We start from the raw sequence: 19890 nt of genomic DNA on the forward strand, positions 1-19890 counted from the left end.
ACCCTCTAACACTAGCACTCTCTATTCTAATTCTATTCTTAAAAAAAAAAACACTTGTCCCTTTTAGACTTGCACTCTACTCATTTGCTGCTTGTTTTCTTTGAAAAAAAAAAAAACTAACACTTGCATTCTAATTTTTTTGTATTCTATCTGTTTTTTTTTCATTTATTATACAATTAACAAAAGCAAATATACCTCTAACATTAGCTTGCTCTATTCCTTTTCTATTCTATCCGTTTTCTTTTTCTTTATTATATTATTTTAAAAACCCTTGCTACGTGTACTGCGTTAAAGGGTTAGTTCACCCAAAAAGGAAAATTACTCTCAAGTCATCCTAGGTATATATTTATTTCTTCTTATGGATATTTTTCTTACAAAAATGCATCGATTTGCTACAGGAGGCATTTGTTCACCCCCCGGAGCCGTGTGAGACGCTTTTTTTATGGATGGACGCTTTATATTTAACTTCTTTTGGACTGATGCATGCAACACCCGATGAGTGGCATTAAACAGCTTGAAAGATTAAAGACAATTTTTTATATAACTCCGACTGGATTCGTCTGAAAGAAGAAAGTCATATACACCTAGGATGACTTGAATGTGAGTAATTTATGGGCTAATTTTCATTTTTGGGTGAACTAACCCTTTAAGCTAACTTGTTATAGCACTTGTATATCATTGCTCTTTTGTTGATTTTGATTGCTTCCATTGTCCTCATTTGTAAGTCGCTTTGGATAAAAGCGTCTGCTAAATGACTAAATGTAAATGTAAGTAATGTTACAATTGACCTATCGGTAAGCCCCTCCCCTCGAACGCAGATAAGCCAATGGCAGTCGAGTATCAGTTGCACGGGGAGCGTAACTCGGACATCTGTAGGTTTCAGAGCCATAGAGAAATATTGGAAGATCCGAAGTTTGATCATCGGTTTGATGATGTTTATGCTACGAGAATGGAAAAACGATGTGCTTGTTGTACTTGCAACACTGATTCCAGGTATCCTGAGAGGATGGGCAATATATTTTATTTTATTACATTTCCTAAACCCAAACAAAACAGAGCAAAATGTCCCTAAGCATTCAACCCCAATCCCAATGAAGACAACGACATTCATTTTCTGGTTGTCATACTCTCATTAAGTTACAATTTTCATCTGCACAAGCAGAACATTATAATATCATATCTCTGGCTAAAACCAGTTAAAGTTAGTGAGTCAATGCTATTACAAACCTAAATAGCAAACTGTTCTCACATCATGTACAGTGCAAGTCAAAAACACATAAACAAAGGTCTACATTTCAGTGCCTCTCCATATTAAACTGTTTAAATGTACATTAATTTAATCGTACTCTGCGGTACATGAACAGTGTTGATCCTGCATGTTGATCCGCGATCGTGACGACTGTAATATGAGACTTCTCCCGCTTGCATTGTGATCCATAAACCCTTTCTTCAGGTTAACCACCATATATATATATTTTACAAACAACAAATTTGAGATCCATGACAGAACACAGACTGGCTGAATGACACTTTCATTTAAGCAGAATACCTCAAATGGAGATCGCTGAACTCCAGCTTACTTGTACAGTACTTTATGTCCATGTTGTTTTCAGATCATGGCGCCTCCGCAAACAAAGCGCGTATAAATGGTTGCTAGATTGCTTAAAGCAAAAAGCCAGGAAGACCCGGCAGAGTACGTATCCGTTTAACAGAAAAGCCCTGATCGGGGCATTTGATCTCTTGATATCTGGTAACCGCAAACATGAACGCTCGCATAATAGAGCACTCTGAAATGTTTTGGCTCCACTTTTCAACAAAAATAAAAAGGTTTTGGTAAAGTTTTTCCTCTTTTAAATTAACTACATTTTAGTTTCATCTTTTTTCGTCAACGATATTGCATGTTCATTTAGTCTCAGTTATCTTTTAATGACCTTATTATCATCATCTCGACATCATCTCAGGGGAAAAAACCTCGTTGCCGAACATTTTTCGTCATAGTTTTCGTTAACGAAATTAACACTACACACAAATGATTACAATTAAGCATGAAACTACAATATGCTTTCAAAGTGATTTTCAGCTCACTCTATCTATTCAACCCCATATGTATTGTATTTTGCAGACAATTTGGTTTTCAAGTTTGCTATTAATAGTTCGTAGAGAAGTTGGCCATTATAAATATTCTACAAAATTTTAAACAATTATATATTTTTTCTATACAATTTCTATGATGGAGATGGCATATTATGGCTGTTACACACAAAATATAATAGTAGCACTTTACAAAAAAGTTCCACGTGTTAACAGTACTTATGTCACAAATCCGGTCTATGAACTTCAATTCACTCACCACCAGAGGTCACCCTTCCATTACATTGACTCTCGCACTACACAAACTGTTGCATGTCATCCCGGACTACATATACCATCATCCATTGCACCGATTGCACACAACGCATTCCAAAGGAAAGAGACAAGATTTCTTTTGACAATAGTTGCTAATCATTGAAAGTATAAAATTATCAGGGCATAGAATCTCAAATAGTAGGTTGTATGTTGTATATATATGCTTGACGTGTTTCATGTAATCAGTGCAACGTTAACCAGTGTTTAATTACCCCTTTTTATGAGATAAGGATATTAAAATGGGTAATATGTGAAGTTTAATCTTGAACGAATAGCAACGACAAATGCAGAATGTTGAAATGAAGTAAACTTTTATAGTATGTACAATGCTCGCTTTTAAGAGACTTTATAGGAGTATTAACACAACTTTATAGAAGGTGTCCTCATGTGATGAATTAAAGCCTCTTGTTAATGTATGCATGCTCCGCCCCGCAAGAAGTCGATTGGAAGCCAGCGTCAGGGGACGGACTTATGCCACAGAGCAAAACCCCAATGCAGGACAGAATCCTTGCTTGCTTGCTGCTTCTCCTGCTCTGGCCTGTCACTGTGTTAGAGCCCCCACGTGTGCTCACACGCGTTTACCATCAAAAGCGACTACCACATCTCAAACTCAACACTTCAGTGATACTTCGTTGAAATCGTCAACAAACTTGAAAGTCTTGCACACTAAGACTCTCAGCAGATTGCTCACGCCTCTGCTTCATCACAGACCAACGAGGGGTTTCCCAAAGGACGTCATTCCGACGTCACTGACCAATCAGTAACGGGGTTTCCCTCAAAGACCTCCAGGAAGCCCGCATCAGCCACGGAGTCACCTCAGCTGTCAACCAGCAGAACGCAAGTAAACATACAACTCTCTAATCTGCTGAACTGGTGAATTTAGATTCGCTGCTCTGTGAATTCTTAAGGTGAATTTACATCACGCTTGAAAACGAGGTAGAACTATGAAACTCAGAACTCTGTTAACAGAATTTCCTTCCTCTGAACTGTATATTTGTGTGTTTTAGCTTAAGTTTATGTAATCTAGAATAGCCAATAAATTTCATGTTTCATTTATAAATAATCGAGTGTCTGGTGTCATATAATTTCAAGGTTAAAACTTTGCCAAGATCAACGTTACCTCTCTCTTAAGAGCTGACAAATTATCATAAGTGTGTTAACCGTGGCCAGGAAAACATATTTAATTTGTTAAAATATACTGAGAATCACCGGCTCGCTGGACGACCCTTGATTTAAAAGTATAAACTATTTAAAGTCAAAAATCAGTTTTGATCAGGTGGACCTCGAATTCTCAGATCGAGTTCTTTTAAAACCTGAGCTAGAAATAAACCTGAATTAATTAATAATAATTAATTCCCTTACAACTGAGTAAAAATTATTACACTCCGTAACAACTTAACTACTCAACTACTCAAGTTAAATCATCCAGAATGAAAATTTCCCGATAACCCCCTGTCATCCAAGATGTTCATATCTTTCTTTTTTCAGTCACAAAGAAATTAAGGTTTTTGAGGAAAACATTACAGGATTTTTCTCCATATAGTGGACTTCAATGGTGGCCAATGGGTTGAAGGTCCAAACTGCAGTTTCTACACGATCCCAGCCGAGGAATACGGGTCTATCTAGCGAAACAATCATGAACATGGCAAGGCATGAACATCTTGGATGACACGAGGTTGACTAAATTATTAGGAAATGTTAATTCTGGAAGTGAACTAATACTTTAATATGGATTAACCATTAAAACATGTATTAATCTTAGTTTGTGTTAAATTCAACATTTACTAATACATTTCTTAAAGTTGTGTTAGTATTATAATCTAGCAAAGATTAATATTGTATCAGTTGATGCATTATCTAAACGTACAAAAACTAAAGGGAACTTATTGTAAAGTAGTGTACAAAATATAAGTGTAATTGGATCAAATTATTGAAAAAAAAAAAAAACCTTGTTGAACTCAAAGCATGTGAAATATGGAAAGAAGACCTACTTTGAATGAAGACAGTAGGAAGACTTCATGTTTTTTAAAATGAATGTCGTCCCCTTGGAATTATAAGGTTCTATCTGACATTTTTGTCAAAATTGAGTTATTCACATATTCTTATTCTGTGACAACTTATTTACATTACGTGATTTTTTAATGTTGTGTACATTTTGGGACTTTTTAATTAAAAAACAGTTATATCTACATGGTTAAATGGAATGCAAAAACTTTGAAGCTCAATATCTCAAAACTACTCAGATTTCAGATAGAACCTTATAATTCCAAGGGGACACAGTGTTGACAAAAGGTACCAATACAGCTGTGAAACCTTATAAAAAATATGTCTTTTTAAAAAAAAATAGTAGGCCTAATATATGAGTAATAAAATAGTAATACAGTAATCTCTCACGAATCTGTGCCTGGCATTGGGATCTTACTCCACATAATCGTTTTCAAACATTTCCATTGATCTGTAGATCTTACACAGGCTGTAATCAGGGTCACCTGTGATGTGAATAAGGACTGGACGCTCCACACAGCTCTGTATCATTTGCATAATATTAATGAGTGAGTATCTGGGTTACAGGTATTAGTTCGCTTTGGTGCTAATGAAGGAGTCCAACAGCTTCCTGCAGACCTAATGATGGCAGTCATATAGCCCGATGCAACGGCGGCTAATGCACTTCAGAGTCTCATAGGAGGCTGACTGAATCCTATGTAGTCCAGCCACTAGTTAGGAAAACAATGGAGGGATTGAGTTTGCATTGACCACTGCTAGTTACATCTGGCCGGCGATGACAGCAATCACCCTCGCATACGGTATAAAAAACATTAGCGAAGAAGGGTACATCAATTCAAGTGCAAAACAATCATTTAGTTCAGCTCTGCACGTAACAGGTGTTTTTCCCTCCTAGACAGAAGAGGTGCAGTCATTAAAAATAAAGCAGCTCATATTTTAGGAGCAGCTGTGATAAACAGACGTGTTTTGGTTGCTATAGAAACCTCAAGGTTCATATGCCCATCGTTACGTTTGGCTTTGAAATCAGTCGAAAAGGAATCAAAACAAGACAGACAGAGAGGACGGCTGAAAAACAATCGACTTTGTTTACCTACAGCAGTGAACCCGTTGTCCACATACATGTTTGTGGATGTGAAGCTGATCATGTAGCACTAAACGGTCATGTGACCTAGGACAAAATAAGTCAAAGTTATGTCTTTACAAGTATATGAAGCGGCAAATACACCAGATAGGGTAAAAAACATGTTATGTTCTTCTAACACCGGTGGAGATGTGCTGGAAAACACTTAAGCCGTGTTATATTTATAGCCTTTGGTATTAGGACTTTCTTCGCCTTTTCGTGACGATCAAACTGACTTGCATTATCGTTCTTCGCTAACCACAGAGACCAAACCACTTTTATCTTTGCTGCCTGGAAATTGTCTAAAAAAACCTGGCCTGAATGGAAAAAAAAGTCTACTGCACTGAGCCAGAAAGGTAATTGTTGCATGATCCGCACAAAGGCCTTGTACTGAATTCTTAACAACGATAAAATTGAAATGTGATAGAGCAAGGTGTCGACATTGAGTCATTCTCAAAGCATGAATGTATAGACACAGTAGGCGTTCAAGAGCTAAATGAGTCACTGGCCTGTTCATGGACAGTCATGCCACCATCTGCTAAGTTCTGGAGGAAGTTAATAGATCAATACAAAACTCGAAACATTAAAAACATTGAAACAATTACCCTCCGTTTGTTAAGTGTATTAACCTCTACTGTATTACTCTGTAAAATAATGGTTGATAAAGCAACCATGAAATTGCACTTTGTGGGTGCATTTTCTTTTCTGAACTGAAGCATAATATTAACACATAGGACATATCGAAGTGCTCATCCTTTTTAACTAGCCTTTAGTTTACACATCTGGCAAAACCACACTTCACAGGTTGATTGTGGACAAAAATCACAAAGACATCTTTAAAATGAATAAAATGCAGCCTCTTTCTCAGCAACCAATCAGTTGATGAGAAAGGAAATTAAGAACAAGTGTTTGCACAAAGACACACCAACATAATTTGCTGCCGCTTCTAGTTAGTGGCAGATGACAAATTATAAATGTGTGCACTGTTTAAAATTTGTGGTCAGTACATTTTTTATAAATTAATAGTTTTATTCAGCAAGGATGCATTAAATTGATCAAAAGTAATGAGATTTACACTGGCAAAAAAAAATCACTGTCACACTTTCAACAAAATTATTAAGCAGCACAACGGTTTAAAACTGAAAAAAAAACATTACCATTGATAATAATAAGATGTTTTATAAGAAGAATGTTTCTTGAGCAGCAAATCAGCATATTCGACTGATTTCTAAGGAAACATGTGATACTGAAGACTGGAATAATGGTGCTGAAAATTCAGCTTTGCATTAAAGGAATAAATTACATTTTAAAATACATGAAAATAGAAAACTGGAAATTTGAACTGTAATAATATTTCACTAAAACTACGGTTTTAATGAAAAAATAAATGAAGCCTTGGTGAGCATAAGAGATTTTCAAAAACATAAGAAAATCTTACTGACTCCAAACATCTGAAAGATAAAATTGCTAAAAGTGAGTTTTAGATTTTAAGAGTATGCTAGAATGTATATTATATTATACTATTCTATGATTGCATTACATCTGTTTTCATTCAGATTTGTACAACATGTATAACATGCTTTGTATGCTTTGTATAAATGTGTTGCCAATGTTGTACGCATCTGTCAGTGTGAGAATGTAGGCCTCCACAGCCATGGCCTTTCCGAACTTTCTTCCCCACTTCCTTAAACATGTTCACTTTTTCATCTTTGTCATCTTTGTCTTGCTCTCTGGGAGGTTTGAAAGGCACTATTCTTTGTAAAGCAGCTTTGGAAAAAATACATTGTACATACAAATACAAATTGAATTGATTTAATTGTTCTTTAGAGATTACAACTATTCTCTTCTTTAGAAAACATAAATCTTTGTACTGGTGCTTTCAAGCAGTGGTATTCAATCCTGGACTGTGTTCCGCTTTGCCTATAAGGTAACAAGAAGCTTTCTAAAGTACAAATAGAATAGAACTGATGAATAAAGTAGCGGGTTCAGCAGGAAAAGCCTTTTAGGTTGTAATGGAAGCCTTAGTTTTGAGAGAGTGAGCTCTCGTGGTACAGACTCACCTGTGTATGATGGTGCCAGAGTGGCGGGCGAGCAGCGGGGGACTCCCTCCAGCGCTGGTGCTGGCTGGTGGCTCCCTCCTGGTCCTCAGGGACTGGCTCCTCTGCACCTGCCTCAGCACACTGCTCTTCAGATCCAGCAGCGTCGACATGCTCGTTCACTATCTGCACAGAATACCACACACTGCATCAGCTACGCTGCAGGAGGGGTGGAAAGGTGACAGAACGAGGGGACGTGTGGGGGCCATTATCAGAGAGAACTTCTCAGAAAGGTGGGAGCGATGAAACAATTAACCCAGCATCCACCTCTCGGGCCGACCACTGGCTGTGCACACAACGGGCACGATGAGTAATTACAGGCATCATCCCTCCCTCTCGTAATCCATTTATAAACACACTTTGCATAAGGCACGCGCGGCTGCTGTCCAGTGTTAATTGACGTATGTGTCAGGCACATTTGTCTTCAGCCGCAGCGAGCGGTCATCGGTGTGAGAAGCGAAGCCTGCAATTACTCTCAATGTCAAGACGTCGGCGGATTTTTCACCCGGCAGCTCAGATGTGGTGCAGACGGAGATTGTGAGAATTCGGCACAGGCTCTTAATTCTGTTATGACTGGAACCAGAGGTTTAAACTCTAGGCTCTTAACCCAAGGAGAGTCTGAGAGCGAAGAACAGCAACTTCTGGGTACAGACCGAGAGTGACTCACTAGTGAGCCACATTCAGTCACATTTCTGGGAAAAGCGGTGGCATATAGAGAGAAAGAACCATGGGGTGAAAAACAGAGCGTAAGAGATTGACAGAATGAGTGGCGGAGGATAATTTTGATTGAGATGTCACATGCAGATGTACAAACGGTTCTTTCATCTCATGACAGTCCGCCTTTGTCAAATCTCTAAATGTTACGAGGAGGAGTTCTGAAGCCCACTGTCGTATCAGTTGTTTTCTATACATCAAAGACATGCAAACATCTCTATGTTTACATGTCACTGGTACATTACTACACAGTACTACATCAGATTGTCAGGTTTTTGGTTACATTTTATTTTTCTGAAGATTTAGCATTTTAAATCAGCGAAGAAAGCACTGTTGACCCGTTTGGACCAGTTTATATTGCATCATGTTTTTCAAGCTCCAACTTGACCAACTCTTAGACATGACCTGCTGAAACTAGCATGAAGTTGCCTCAAAACACCTCAAAATTAAAGGGGAATTTATGCTGATTAACATTTTAGCTAGTTTAGTCCATTTGCAGGGTTGACTTGAAATCCACCCAGCTGAAAAAACATCTTAGCCCAATCCAGAGTTTAGCTCTAACCTGCCCCACCACACCTGTCTGGAAGTTTCTAATGATCCTGAAGACCTTGAATAGCTTGTCCAGGTGTGTTTAATTGGAGTTGAAGCTAAATTTTGCAGTACAGTGTCACTTCTAGGAGCAGGAATGTACAGCCCTGTTTTAAGCCTGAAACACACTGCATGATTTTCGGCTTTCCCAGACGAAAGATTGGCATCGTGAAACAATCGTGGCGATTTCTGTGACCGTGGCTCCTAATCGGTGGTCCTGTGTCGTACAGTGAGAAAGTTTCAACGACGGCCGTTGTCACGGTCTTGTGATCAAAGATAGCCTACGATAGTTTTCTGACAGTGTCAGAAATTCAGCATGATCATCACACTGTGTGTTTGCAGTTACGACCCACGTTGACTGACCAGCCAATAAAAATGCGACATGAAATCAACACGACATGGCGATAAAACAAAAAACTGCTTACCTCAAACTCTTATTCCATCCTCTTTTGCCACTTTTATTTTTTTCAGCACACATAAAAAATGCAACTGTCAAAGTGTGATTTATCATGCTTTTTGTTTACCACTAGCGCATGCTGATGACATTTTATTCTTCTATAGCAGCGATGCCCAAACTCGGTCCTGGAGGGCTGGTGTCCTGCAGAGTTTAGCTCCAACTTTAGCCTCAACACACCTGCCTTCTAGCATGCCTAGTAAGAGCTTGATTAGCTGGTTCAGGTGTGTTTGATTAGGGTTGGAGCTAAACTCTGCAGGACACCGGCCCTCCAGGACCGAGTTTGGGCACCCCTGTTCTATAGTAACGTGAGTTGTACCATATGAGTCAATAGGTGTCATCATCGTACAGTCTACACACACGTCGTAGCCAAGTTTATTAGATTCATGTCGCACAGTGTGACATGCAGTGATCTGATAGGATTGCTAAAATCATGCAGTGTGTAGAAGGCTTTAGCCTAAGCTGGTTTGTTGGTTGTAGCTGGTCTTCAAACTTGGTCAGCATGGTCTTCTGACTGATTTAAGCAAGGATTTGGGCACTTTTCAGCTGGTCACTTGGGAAACTAGCTAATTGGCAAGGCTAAACACCAGTTTCCTGATGAACCAAACTCACACAGAAACATTTCTGCAGATTTAGCATTTTAAATCAGCAAAGAAAGCACTGTTTGATGCCATTTGGACCAGTTTATATGGCCTTTTTGAATCGGTTTTCAGTGTTCCAGCTTGACCAACTCTTGGACATGACCTGCCAAAACCAACTTTAAGGTGCCTCAAAATACCTTCTACTGCTGAATATAAAACTATTTATCAAACACTAAATGACTTATCACATATTAACAGACTTTGGAGTCATTCCAGACACAACAAAAGGCCAATTCACATTGTACAGACAAATACCAACAGACAAGTCTGTCGGAGTTTGTTGGATCAGTGTGTTACTCCTATCTGTGTTTGTTGCCATTGGTCGGCGTTTGTTTTAACCAGACTGAACGTGTTTAATCAGTGTTTGTTGGGTCGTGAAATGTCTGAGTAGTGTGATTTGATTTTCCAACAAATGACAACCAACTCTGATATAATTTGACCTGGCCACGAACCTTTGCCAATAAAATTGAGGCAAGACTGCGAGTTGGTTTCTGGAAGTGATTAGCAAATTATCCTAAAAATGGCAGGTAACTGGACAAACCGAAACTGATTAGGGACCACCCGAGCAAAATTTTGAAAGCTTTGTCAATTTTCCGACTGCAGAACTCTGCATAAATTAAAGTAGGCGCCCCGTCTTCGCCATAGCAGCAACCACGACATCACCCTCTTTCATTTTATTCGGCATATTTTCAGGCGAAGAATGACATGTAAAATTTGTTTGTGGTTACAGGTTACATTTTTTCCCCCTGTCAGACTTACTTGAATCTCTGACTTGAAATTTGTCGGTGCCTGTTGGTGCAGTGTGAATATGAGTTATTTTTCATAAAATTCTAAATCCAACAACCAACTTGTTTGTTGGCGTTTGTCTGTGCGGTGTGTATTGGCAAAGACTTTAGAATACCCAAGACGTGTCACTCGTATAGTTTTGAATGGGGAAAAATGCAATGCTCAATATGGCCTCTCAATCGCAGGAATCCCCGCCTTCTGAATGAAAGAGCCAATCGCTAATTGGTAAAGTCAGCGCGTTACTGCAGCTGCCGTTAGCGCACTGGTTGATCTAGCCTGAATAATAAGCTTTTTACAACGCTTTTTGAGCAAAAGAAACAACATTTATGGCACAGTTGTTGTCAGATTTCTTTGGTGATTTCAAATATGAAATTTAATCGTTAGCTTAGTGAACATTTGGAGAATTTAATGTTTCCCCATTCAAAGAGATAGGAGTTGCACTTGCATGCCCGAGAGGCATTTCAAAGGTGGCTGCCGAGTGACATGACTTGTCTTAAAGGGACTTTGGTATTGGCCTAAACATGTGCCTTGTTGCTAGGAGATGTGTGACAAATTTAAACAATGTCTTCTAAATCTGGCTCAAAATATCAAACATGTTTGATCTCGTCCGACTGGATGAAATGATAGTCTGAAACAAAAAAAAACTAAAAAATCTGTGCCAATCATACACTACAAGATTTTCTGTGAAACTCAAATCTGCAGACTGGCCACCTTTCGGCCACCAGTGTCAACTCATTCAGAATGTAAAAAGGGGCAAAAATGGTTTATTCCAGCATTTAGTCTGCTTTAAAGTTTTTCTTTTCAAGCATGCCAAGCTCATTTCTGGTTTCTCTCAGCTTGATTAACCCTGCAGGACAAGAGGAAAGGATGTGTTTGCTTTTCCCCTTCTTTTAATTTGACCAGACGTGCATTAAGAAATGTCCAAAGATGAGACACAGCAAAGCAGTCCATCTGAATCCCAGCACCTTTCCGACTCCCTCCACAGAGCAAATTCCACCAGTCGCTGTGCAGGAATCAAGCGCAATGTGCATCGAACGGCACCGCGGCACATTCACCTGAATTCTCAGCTCTCTTACTGGTGGCAATTAGCACCAGGCCACCGAGCAGCAGCTTCCCAGGTGAACTCATTTCAATTACGCACTCCGCCATCTGAATTGAATGTCACTCCGTCTCAGTCATCAGCTCCCATGAAAGGCGAGAACTAACACGCTACCAAACACAAGACAACAGCTGCCAAGGGAGCGCTGACATAGCCGAGAGCGGGAACATCAGCTCCTTCTCACCGGGTCGTCCCCGCTGAGCTTCTGTCCCTCTCAGAGGCTCTTGGGCCATGTGAATGACACCGCTGCTCAATAGAGAGATGGTAAACCTGGCAGTCAAAGTCTTCTATGGAGGAGTCTCTATGGTAACGGTTGAGCGAGAGGAACCGCCAATGCAGGTACACAGGATTCAACAAAAGCTGCACAAATCACGCTTTTGTTTTGCTCATATGACCTTTTGTTGGGGCAGTTAAGCTGGCAATGGGACCAGGGGACTCTGGGAAAAATTCACATCATCTTCTATTCCTAAACTCGCATGTCCAACAACCAACTTGTTTGTTGGCGTTTGTCTGTGCGGTGTGTATTGGCAAAGACTTTAGAATACCCAAGACGTGTCACTCGTATAGTTTTGAATGGGGAAAAATGCAATGCTCAATATGGCCTCTCAATCGCAGGAATCCCCGCCTTCTGAATGAAAGAGCCAATCGCTAATTGGTAAAGTCAGCGCGTTACTGCAGCTGCCGTTAGCGCACTGGTTGATCTAGCCTGAGTAATAAGCTTTTTACAACGCTTTTTGAGCAAAAGAAACAACATTTATGGCACAGTTGTTGTCAGATTTCTTTGGTGATTTCAAATATGAAATTTAATCGTTAGCTTAGTGAACATTTGGAGAATTTAATGTTTCCCCATTCAAAGAGATAGGAGTTGCACTTGCATGCCCGAGAGGCATTTCAAAGGTGGCTGCCGAGTGACATGACTTGTCTTAAAGGGACTTTGGTATTGGCCTAAACATGTGCCTTGTTGCTAGGAGATGTGTGACAAATTTAAACAATGTCTTCTAAATCTGGCTCAAAATATCAAACATGTTTGATCTCGTCCGACTGGATGAAATGATAGTCTGAAACAAAAAAAAACTAAAAAATCTGTGCCAATCATACACTACAAGATTTTCTGTGAAACTCAAATCTGCAGACTGGCCACCTTTCGGCCACCAGTGTCAACTCATTCAGAATGTAAAAAGGGGCAAAAATGGTTTATTCCAGCATTTAGTCTGCTTTAAAGTTTTTCTTTTCAAGCATGCCAAGCTCATTTCTGGTTTCTCTCAGCTTGATTAACCCTGCAGGACAAGAGGAAAGGATGTGTTTGCTTTTCCCCTTCTTTTAATTTGACCAGACGTGCATTAAGAAATGTCCAAAGATGAGACACAGCAAAGCAGTCCATCTGAATCCCAGCACCTTTCCGACTCCCTCCACAGAGCAAATTCCACCAGTCGCTGTGCAGGAATCAAGCGCAATGTGCATCGAACGGCACCGCGGCACATTCACCTGAATTCTCAGCTCTCTTACTGGTGGCAATTAGCACCAGGCCACCGAGCAGCAGCTTCCCAGGTGAACTCATTTCAATTACGCACTCCGCCATCTGAATTGAATGTCACTCCGTCTCAGTCATCAGCTCCCATGAAAGGCGAGAACTAACACGCTACCAAACACAAGACAACAGCTGCCAAGGGAGCGCTGACATAGCCGAGAGCGGGAACATCAGCTCCTTCTCACCGGGTCGTCCCCGCTGAGCTTCTGTCCCTCTCAGAGGCTCTTGGGCCATGTGAATGACACCGCTGCTCAATAGAGAGATGGTAAACCTGGCAGTCAAAGTCTTCTATGGAGGAGTCTCTATGGTAACGGTTGAGCGAGAGGAACCGCCAATGCAGGTACACAGGATTCAACAAAAGCTGCACAAATCACGCTTTTGTTTTGCTCATATGACCTTTTGTTGGGGCAGTTAAGCTGGCAATGGGACCAGGGGACTCTGGGAAAAATTCACATCATCTTCTATTCCTAAACTCGCATGTAAAAGTTAAGAGTGCCGCTATCAGATAAGCAATATTGCTGATACGCTTCTCTCCTTGGCTTCAGATTTATCGATTTCAATTTTGCCAATTGCTACCAAATTGTTTTATTGATTTCATAATCTTCTTTTACACAGATTCCTACTCTCATTCATATACAAAGGCTGAGTGACTGCTTCGTTGTATGGATTTTCATTCTCATTCATAGAGATGAGTTAACCTTCTGATCTTTGTCAAGCGAAATGAGGCAGGGCTGCTGTATAATGCTCTCGCCAGGCTGACCGGTGCCTATTCCTCAGCCTTCATTTATTTGTGGCAAATTCTTTCTGACAAGATATGCCATCCAAGGAAGAAGACCTTTCAGACTACAATGAGGTTTTACAGGTCAGTATTTATGTTTTATGCCATATGTCACTAAATAGACCATCTTCAGGGCCCTCTGAAATCCATTTTATTTTTTCCCAAATTCCATTTTATTTTTCAAAATTCTGTTTTGTTTTTACTTTTTCTGGTTTCAGTTTTTTTCCCTTTTAATTTTTCTAGACTCTGTTTTAATGGTTAAATTACATTTTATTAATCAAAAAGGATGAAAAATTCATTGAAAGCATGAAATGTACACAATTTAACAGCAATTTATTAAGTTTAACAAAAATAAAATTTTTAAGGTCCAGTGAAATACTTTTTTTCTTCGTTTTATTTTTTACCAAATTCTGTGTTTTCCGTTAATTTTCTGAATTCAATTTGAATGGTTTCATTAAATTTTAATAATCAAAAGCATCTCAGAGTAATTGATTTTATAAAAAAATATATTATTATTTTCTTTTTCTTTTTTTTAAGAAATACTGTGCTGTATATTTAATTTATTTTTTCTGGTAAATAAATTCTGGTAAATAATTTTTCTGGTAAATATTTCTTTAAAATAATGTTTTAATAATTATTTTATTGTTAGTAGCCTAGTAGTTCTATCATTACATTAAGTAATATATTTCTGTCATGGTTTCTTCAAGTTAAACCAAACTTTTATTTTGATGGGTTGCTGTGAAGACTTTTAGGTTTCTATTTGTATTTGTACTATGACGATAGTTTTACTCAAAAGAAATGGTAAAATGCTCATGAAGTGACTCTCAGAGCAGTTCTAGAGATTATGTTTATGTGTTCATGTACTCATATATTGAGGCGGCAGAGGCTGAAAACACTGTGAGCGTCAAGCTCACTTCAGTATGCGTGTAGTAAATGAAACCATGCATCTGCACCATTCTTTCACACAGGGACACGCAGAACATAAAGGATTTATATTTAAATAGTATTTTTGTGGCTTAATATTCACAAACACTAGCCCATATCGCGTTTTTATTTAAGTGTACTGACCTACTTTTGATTTATTCATCCAAAATTTGGCATATTATAGCGACATTCCGTGTTATATACAATAAATTCAGTTTTTATGACTGGATTCTGCGATTCCATCCACGTTTTCTGCATCACGGAAATCATAGGGCCCTACATCTTGTATGATTCTGGCATCACACAAATTTATGTTTTGCATTATTTGTGTGATATTTTAACATTGATCGTATGTGCTATGAACACTATTTCCTATTTATTCTATTGCTCTTGGCCCACTAATCCAACAGGAGCACTGTTTTCATAATAATTTGTGATGGCAGGCCCTGTGATTGACATCGACGCAATCACCGCTCTCTTCTCTCACAATGAAGTCTTTCTGGATAAGCACTGAGAGACGGCCCATAACCGTGTCTCCTGTATTTCATAAATTGGAGAAATGTCAAGTGTCCTTCTCATTATGAAGCTCTGAATGGTGAGGTAAAAGGTTGCCTGTATGGGTGCCAAGTTTTTTTTTCACTTCAATAATGAAATTATACACATTTATTTAATATTTTAACCTGTCTAGCCACAATGTGATCCAATCAAATCAGACCCACAATTCTCAAAATGTGTCATCTATATGTCACAATATACGATAGAGGAACAAGGAGACCCTGGCGAATACTTTCTCAAGGCTTTAATTCCATGAACCAAGGCAGACGAACTCAGGAAGACATTTAACAGCGGACAGAGAACTACGGACTGGGAACACTTTAAATACACACAGGAGGAGGGGGTGACGAGACACACCTGGGAGCAATGAAACATCAAGGGAAACACCTGGGACAAATGAACTTAACTAATCAGGACAGGAACAGGAAACTAACCAAATAAGGGCATAGGAAGGCACATGGGGAGCAAGACACACACAAAACATGGAAAATGAAGTCTTTCTGGATAAGCACTGAGAGACGGCCCATAACCGTGTCTCCTGTATTTCATAAATTGGAGAAATGTCAAGTGTCCTTCTCATTATGAAGCTCTGAATGGTGAGGTAAAAGGTTGCCTGTATGGGTGCCAAGTTTTTTTTCACTTCAATAATGAAATTATACACATTTATTTAATATTTTAACCTGTCTAGCCACAATGTGATCCAATCAAATCAGACCCACAATTCTCAAAATGTGTCATCTATATGTCACAATATACGATAGAGGAACAAGGAGACCCTGGCGAATACTTTCTCAAGGCTTTAATTCCATGAACCAAGGCAGACGAACTCAGGAAGACATTTAACAGCGGACAGAGAACTACGGACTGGGAGCACTTTAAATACACACAGGAGGAGGGGGTGACGAGACACACCTGGGAGCAATGAAACATCAAGGGAAACACCTGGGACAAATGAACTTAACTAATCAGGACAGGAACAGGAAACTAACCAAATAAGGGCATAGGAAGGCACATGGGGAGCAAGACACACACAAAACATGGAACAGAGAATGACACTATATTAGTTGTGTGGGTGTAGAATACCCTGAACTTTTTATCCCCAAGGGAGACCTTGGAGTGAAAGCTATGTCTAACCTGACTGACAAAAAGACAGACAGAGCTGTGGATCAGTCAGTGGAGGGGCAGAGCTGCTGTTGTCGGTATGAGACATGGGTTTGCTCAGTGACTGGGTGATTCCATGGGAACATAGAAAGATTTCTATTTCTTTAACAGAAATCATGAGAAATTTGTTTTTGTATACACACAACATATGTATTATTAAAAGAATACTAGGGCTGTCAAAAATGTAAATATTTAATCTTTTAAATACTAATCTTTTCATTGTAATGAATGATACACAAAATAAAAAAAATTTAATAACCAGGGCCTAAAATTATAACTTGCCAAGTGCCAAATGTGAGTAATAATCAGCGTTGGCAAGTATATGAAATAGTGTTACTCGCCAGATGGCCAGTAACTTTTTTTAATTAATTATAACAATGCCTGAGAACACAATTTAGTGTGATTATCAAATCGCAAAGACTGTGTTTTAATTAGATAAATATGTAATCTGATGAGCTGTGTGTCCTTTGACGATTGACAGTAAATGCTGTGCCACACAAATGCCATCTCTGTGAGTTTGCGTCACTTATAACTTATATATTCGCTTATTTATTCATTTGAAAATATAAAGTGCCAAACAGCTTTGCCAGGTTTTCTGTGAGAATGGTTTATAAATCTGTTATAAACAAAAGAATAATTTCAAAAGTTTCCCTGTGGTTTCTTGGGGTGGGGGTTTCGAACTGCCAAAAAAATTATAAATAATGTTTTTTTTATTATTTAAAAAACAATAATAATAATAATAATAGCAAAAACTAGGGCTGGGCGATATAGCTAAAAAAATGTATCAACGATATAATGTTTCATATCGGTCGGTATCGATAATTATTGACATTTTTTATAACTTTTTTTAAAACAAAGAGCAATATAATTTTTTTTTAATTTAACCACAGTATTTTTTAATTAACACAATTTATTGAGACAAACCACAAATATTTTTTGTTTTAACAATCAAACACAAAATAAAAATTAAACAAATATCTAATTTCTAATGTTTTATATGCAGATTAAATAGGTCTTAAAGTCGGCATGAAATCAAAATTGACAATTCTTATTTTTTGATGGAATACTGTAGTGTTTATTATAAATAATTTATCCATGCACTTCATTATTTTTTTTAAAGGGGTCATATGATGCAATTTAAATTTTTCCTTTCACTTTGGTATGTCACAAGCCCTTGGTGCATAAAGAATATCTGTAAAGTTGCAAAGACTAAAGTCTCAAATCCAAAGAGATATTCTTTATAAAAGTTAAGTCAGCCACGCCTACCTAAAACGGCTCGTTCTAACACGCCCCCACATACCTACGTCACTATGTGGGAAGATTTGCATAACGCCGCCCAAAATGTTCACGCAAAGAAAGAAGGCGTAATTTTAAGTCGTCACATGTGGTTGCCGCAAGCCAGCCGGACGCTCCTTCGTCGAATCCGCCGCCTCTGCTCACTCTAGCCCTCCGGCTAGATGCTTCACTTTATAGCACTGACACTAACAGTCATGAGGGAGTACGTTACCCTTAAACATTGAAAAGATATTAGGATATTACGACAACATTACTCTTAGGACATTGCAAACATTTTTTTTGTCATGAATATGACTTAACTTAATGGAGGTCAGTCTCTCTCTCTCTCTTTCTCTCTCTTGCATATTTTGTGCCGTTGATCGTCGTTGTCATCCTTAATAAATAAAACATTTATTAATGCTTGGGTGTCGGCGGTGAATCCAGTGGTGAGAAAACCCCCACCACTAACTGCAAACTGGCATCTTAGATCTGCCTCCATTTTGTTGGCAATGCCCCAACTTCCAATGATCCAATCAATTCTCAAAACACGAAATCAAGTCCCACCCTCTCATTTCAGATTCCATTTTTTCCACTTCCATTTTTTAGTGTTTTTCCACTGTTTTTAGTTCAGCATCCGGTATTGTTCATGTCTACCTGTGCTTCGTGAGTTTTCCTTGTTTCCTTATTGTAATTAAACTTCTCTGGATTGATGTACTCCTCGTCTTGCTCCGTACTCCACTCAGTAGTGCAACCGTGACAGAACCGTGTTTATGATTTATAATACTGACATTTGAAAACTCCCTCATCGCTGTTCTCTGCCCTGTTCGATTATGACGTATCCTCTCCCGTGTCTTCCTGGGATAGAAAAGTATTTTCCTTGTTTCCTTATTGTAATTAAACTTCTCTGGATTGATGTACTCCTCATCTCCCTCCGTTGCTTGATCAGTACTCCACTCAGTAGTGCAACCGTGACAGAATACCGGACCAAAAAGAGATGACTGCAGCTGAGAACACGCTGTGGGGTTTGCGGCAGGGCGGTCTGAGGTTGGAGCGATATATGGAGGGTTTTCTCGAGCTCTCTAACCGGGTGAGCTGGCACGACGCTGCTCTAGGTGCGTGCTTCCTGCTGGGGTTGGATGATGAGATAATTCGCTGCGATCTTCCTACGTGTGATTTTTCCCCTGATCGAGCTGATTAATCTCGTGCTGTTCTTAAATGGTTCAGATTTCGAAGTGGAAGAAGTAAAGAAACTTCCCAAGCCTCGTCATCCAACTCCCGCTGGAACGCGCCGTGTCTCCCCAGCTCAACCCACGCCGAGAACCTCCACATACCACTCCAACGGCTCGTACCGCCTGCCCAACCCCAAATTCCCCGCTGTCCTCCGAAGCTCCACCCTAGTCGTCCTAGCCCAGTACGGCCTGCCGCTCCCCAGTCAAGTCCGCCAGCTGTGGCTCTCTCCAGCCCGCTGGCCATTCCGCTGCAGGCCCGCTGGCCGCTACGAAGTCAAGCCCGCCGGTGGCGGCTCTCTCCAGCCCGACGGTCGTTCCGATGTCAAGCCCGCCGGCTGCTACAAAGTCGGACCTGCCGGCCGCGCCATTGTCAAGCCCGCCAGCCGCTACGAAGTCAAGCCTGCTGGTTACTGCAACGATATGCCCGCCGGCTGCCCAGTTCACCCGTAACCAAAGGAGGAGGACGAAGAGAAAAGCACTGTTCTCTGCCTTCATCCTAGCCCCAGAGCTCGCTCCAGTGTCGGCTCAAGCC

General features: G+C 39.6%; 1 protein-coding gene across 1 annotated transcript in view; it reads right to left on the minus strand.

Annotated features, from left to right (window-relative positions):
• The window catches only part of LOC107550313 (BAI1-associated protein 3-like), a 91027-nt gene that overhangs the window by 64332 nt on the left and 6805 nt on the right, over nucleotides 1-19890 (minus strand). Inside the window, exon 2 of the mRNA XM_016231583.1 lies at nucleotides 7591-7752. Within this exon, the coding sequence (XP_016087069.1) occupies nucleotides 7591-7739 (149 nt within the window). The 5' untranslated portion in view covers nucleotides 7740-7752. The remainder of the gene's footprint in view (nucleotides 1-7590; nucleotides 7753-19890) is intronic.

The sequence above is a fragment of the Sinocyclocheilus grahami genome, unplaced genomic scaffold, assembly GCF_001515645.1.
Source record: "Sinocyclocheilus grahami isolate Dianchi unplaced genomic scaffold, SAMN03320097.WGS_v1.1 scaffold395.1, whole genome shotgun sequence".
NCBI lineage: Eukaryota > Metazoa > Chordata > Actinopteri > Cypriniformes > Cyprinidae > Sinocyclocheilus > Sinocyclocheilus grahami.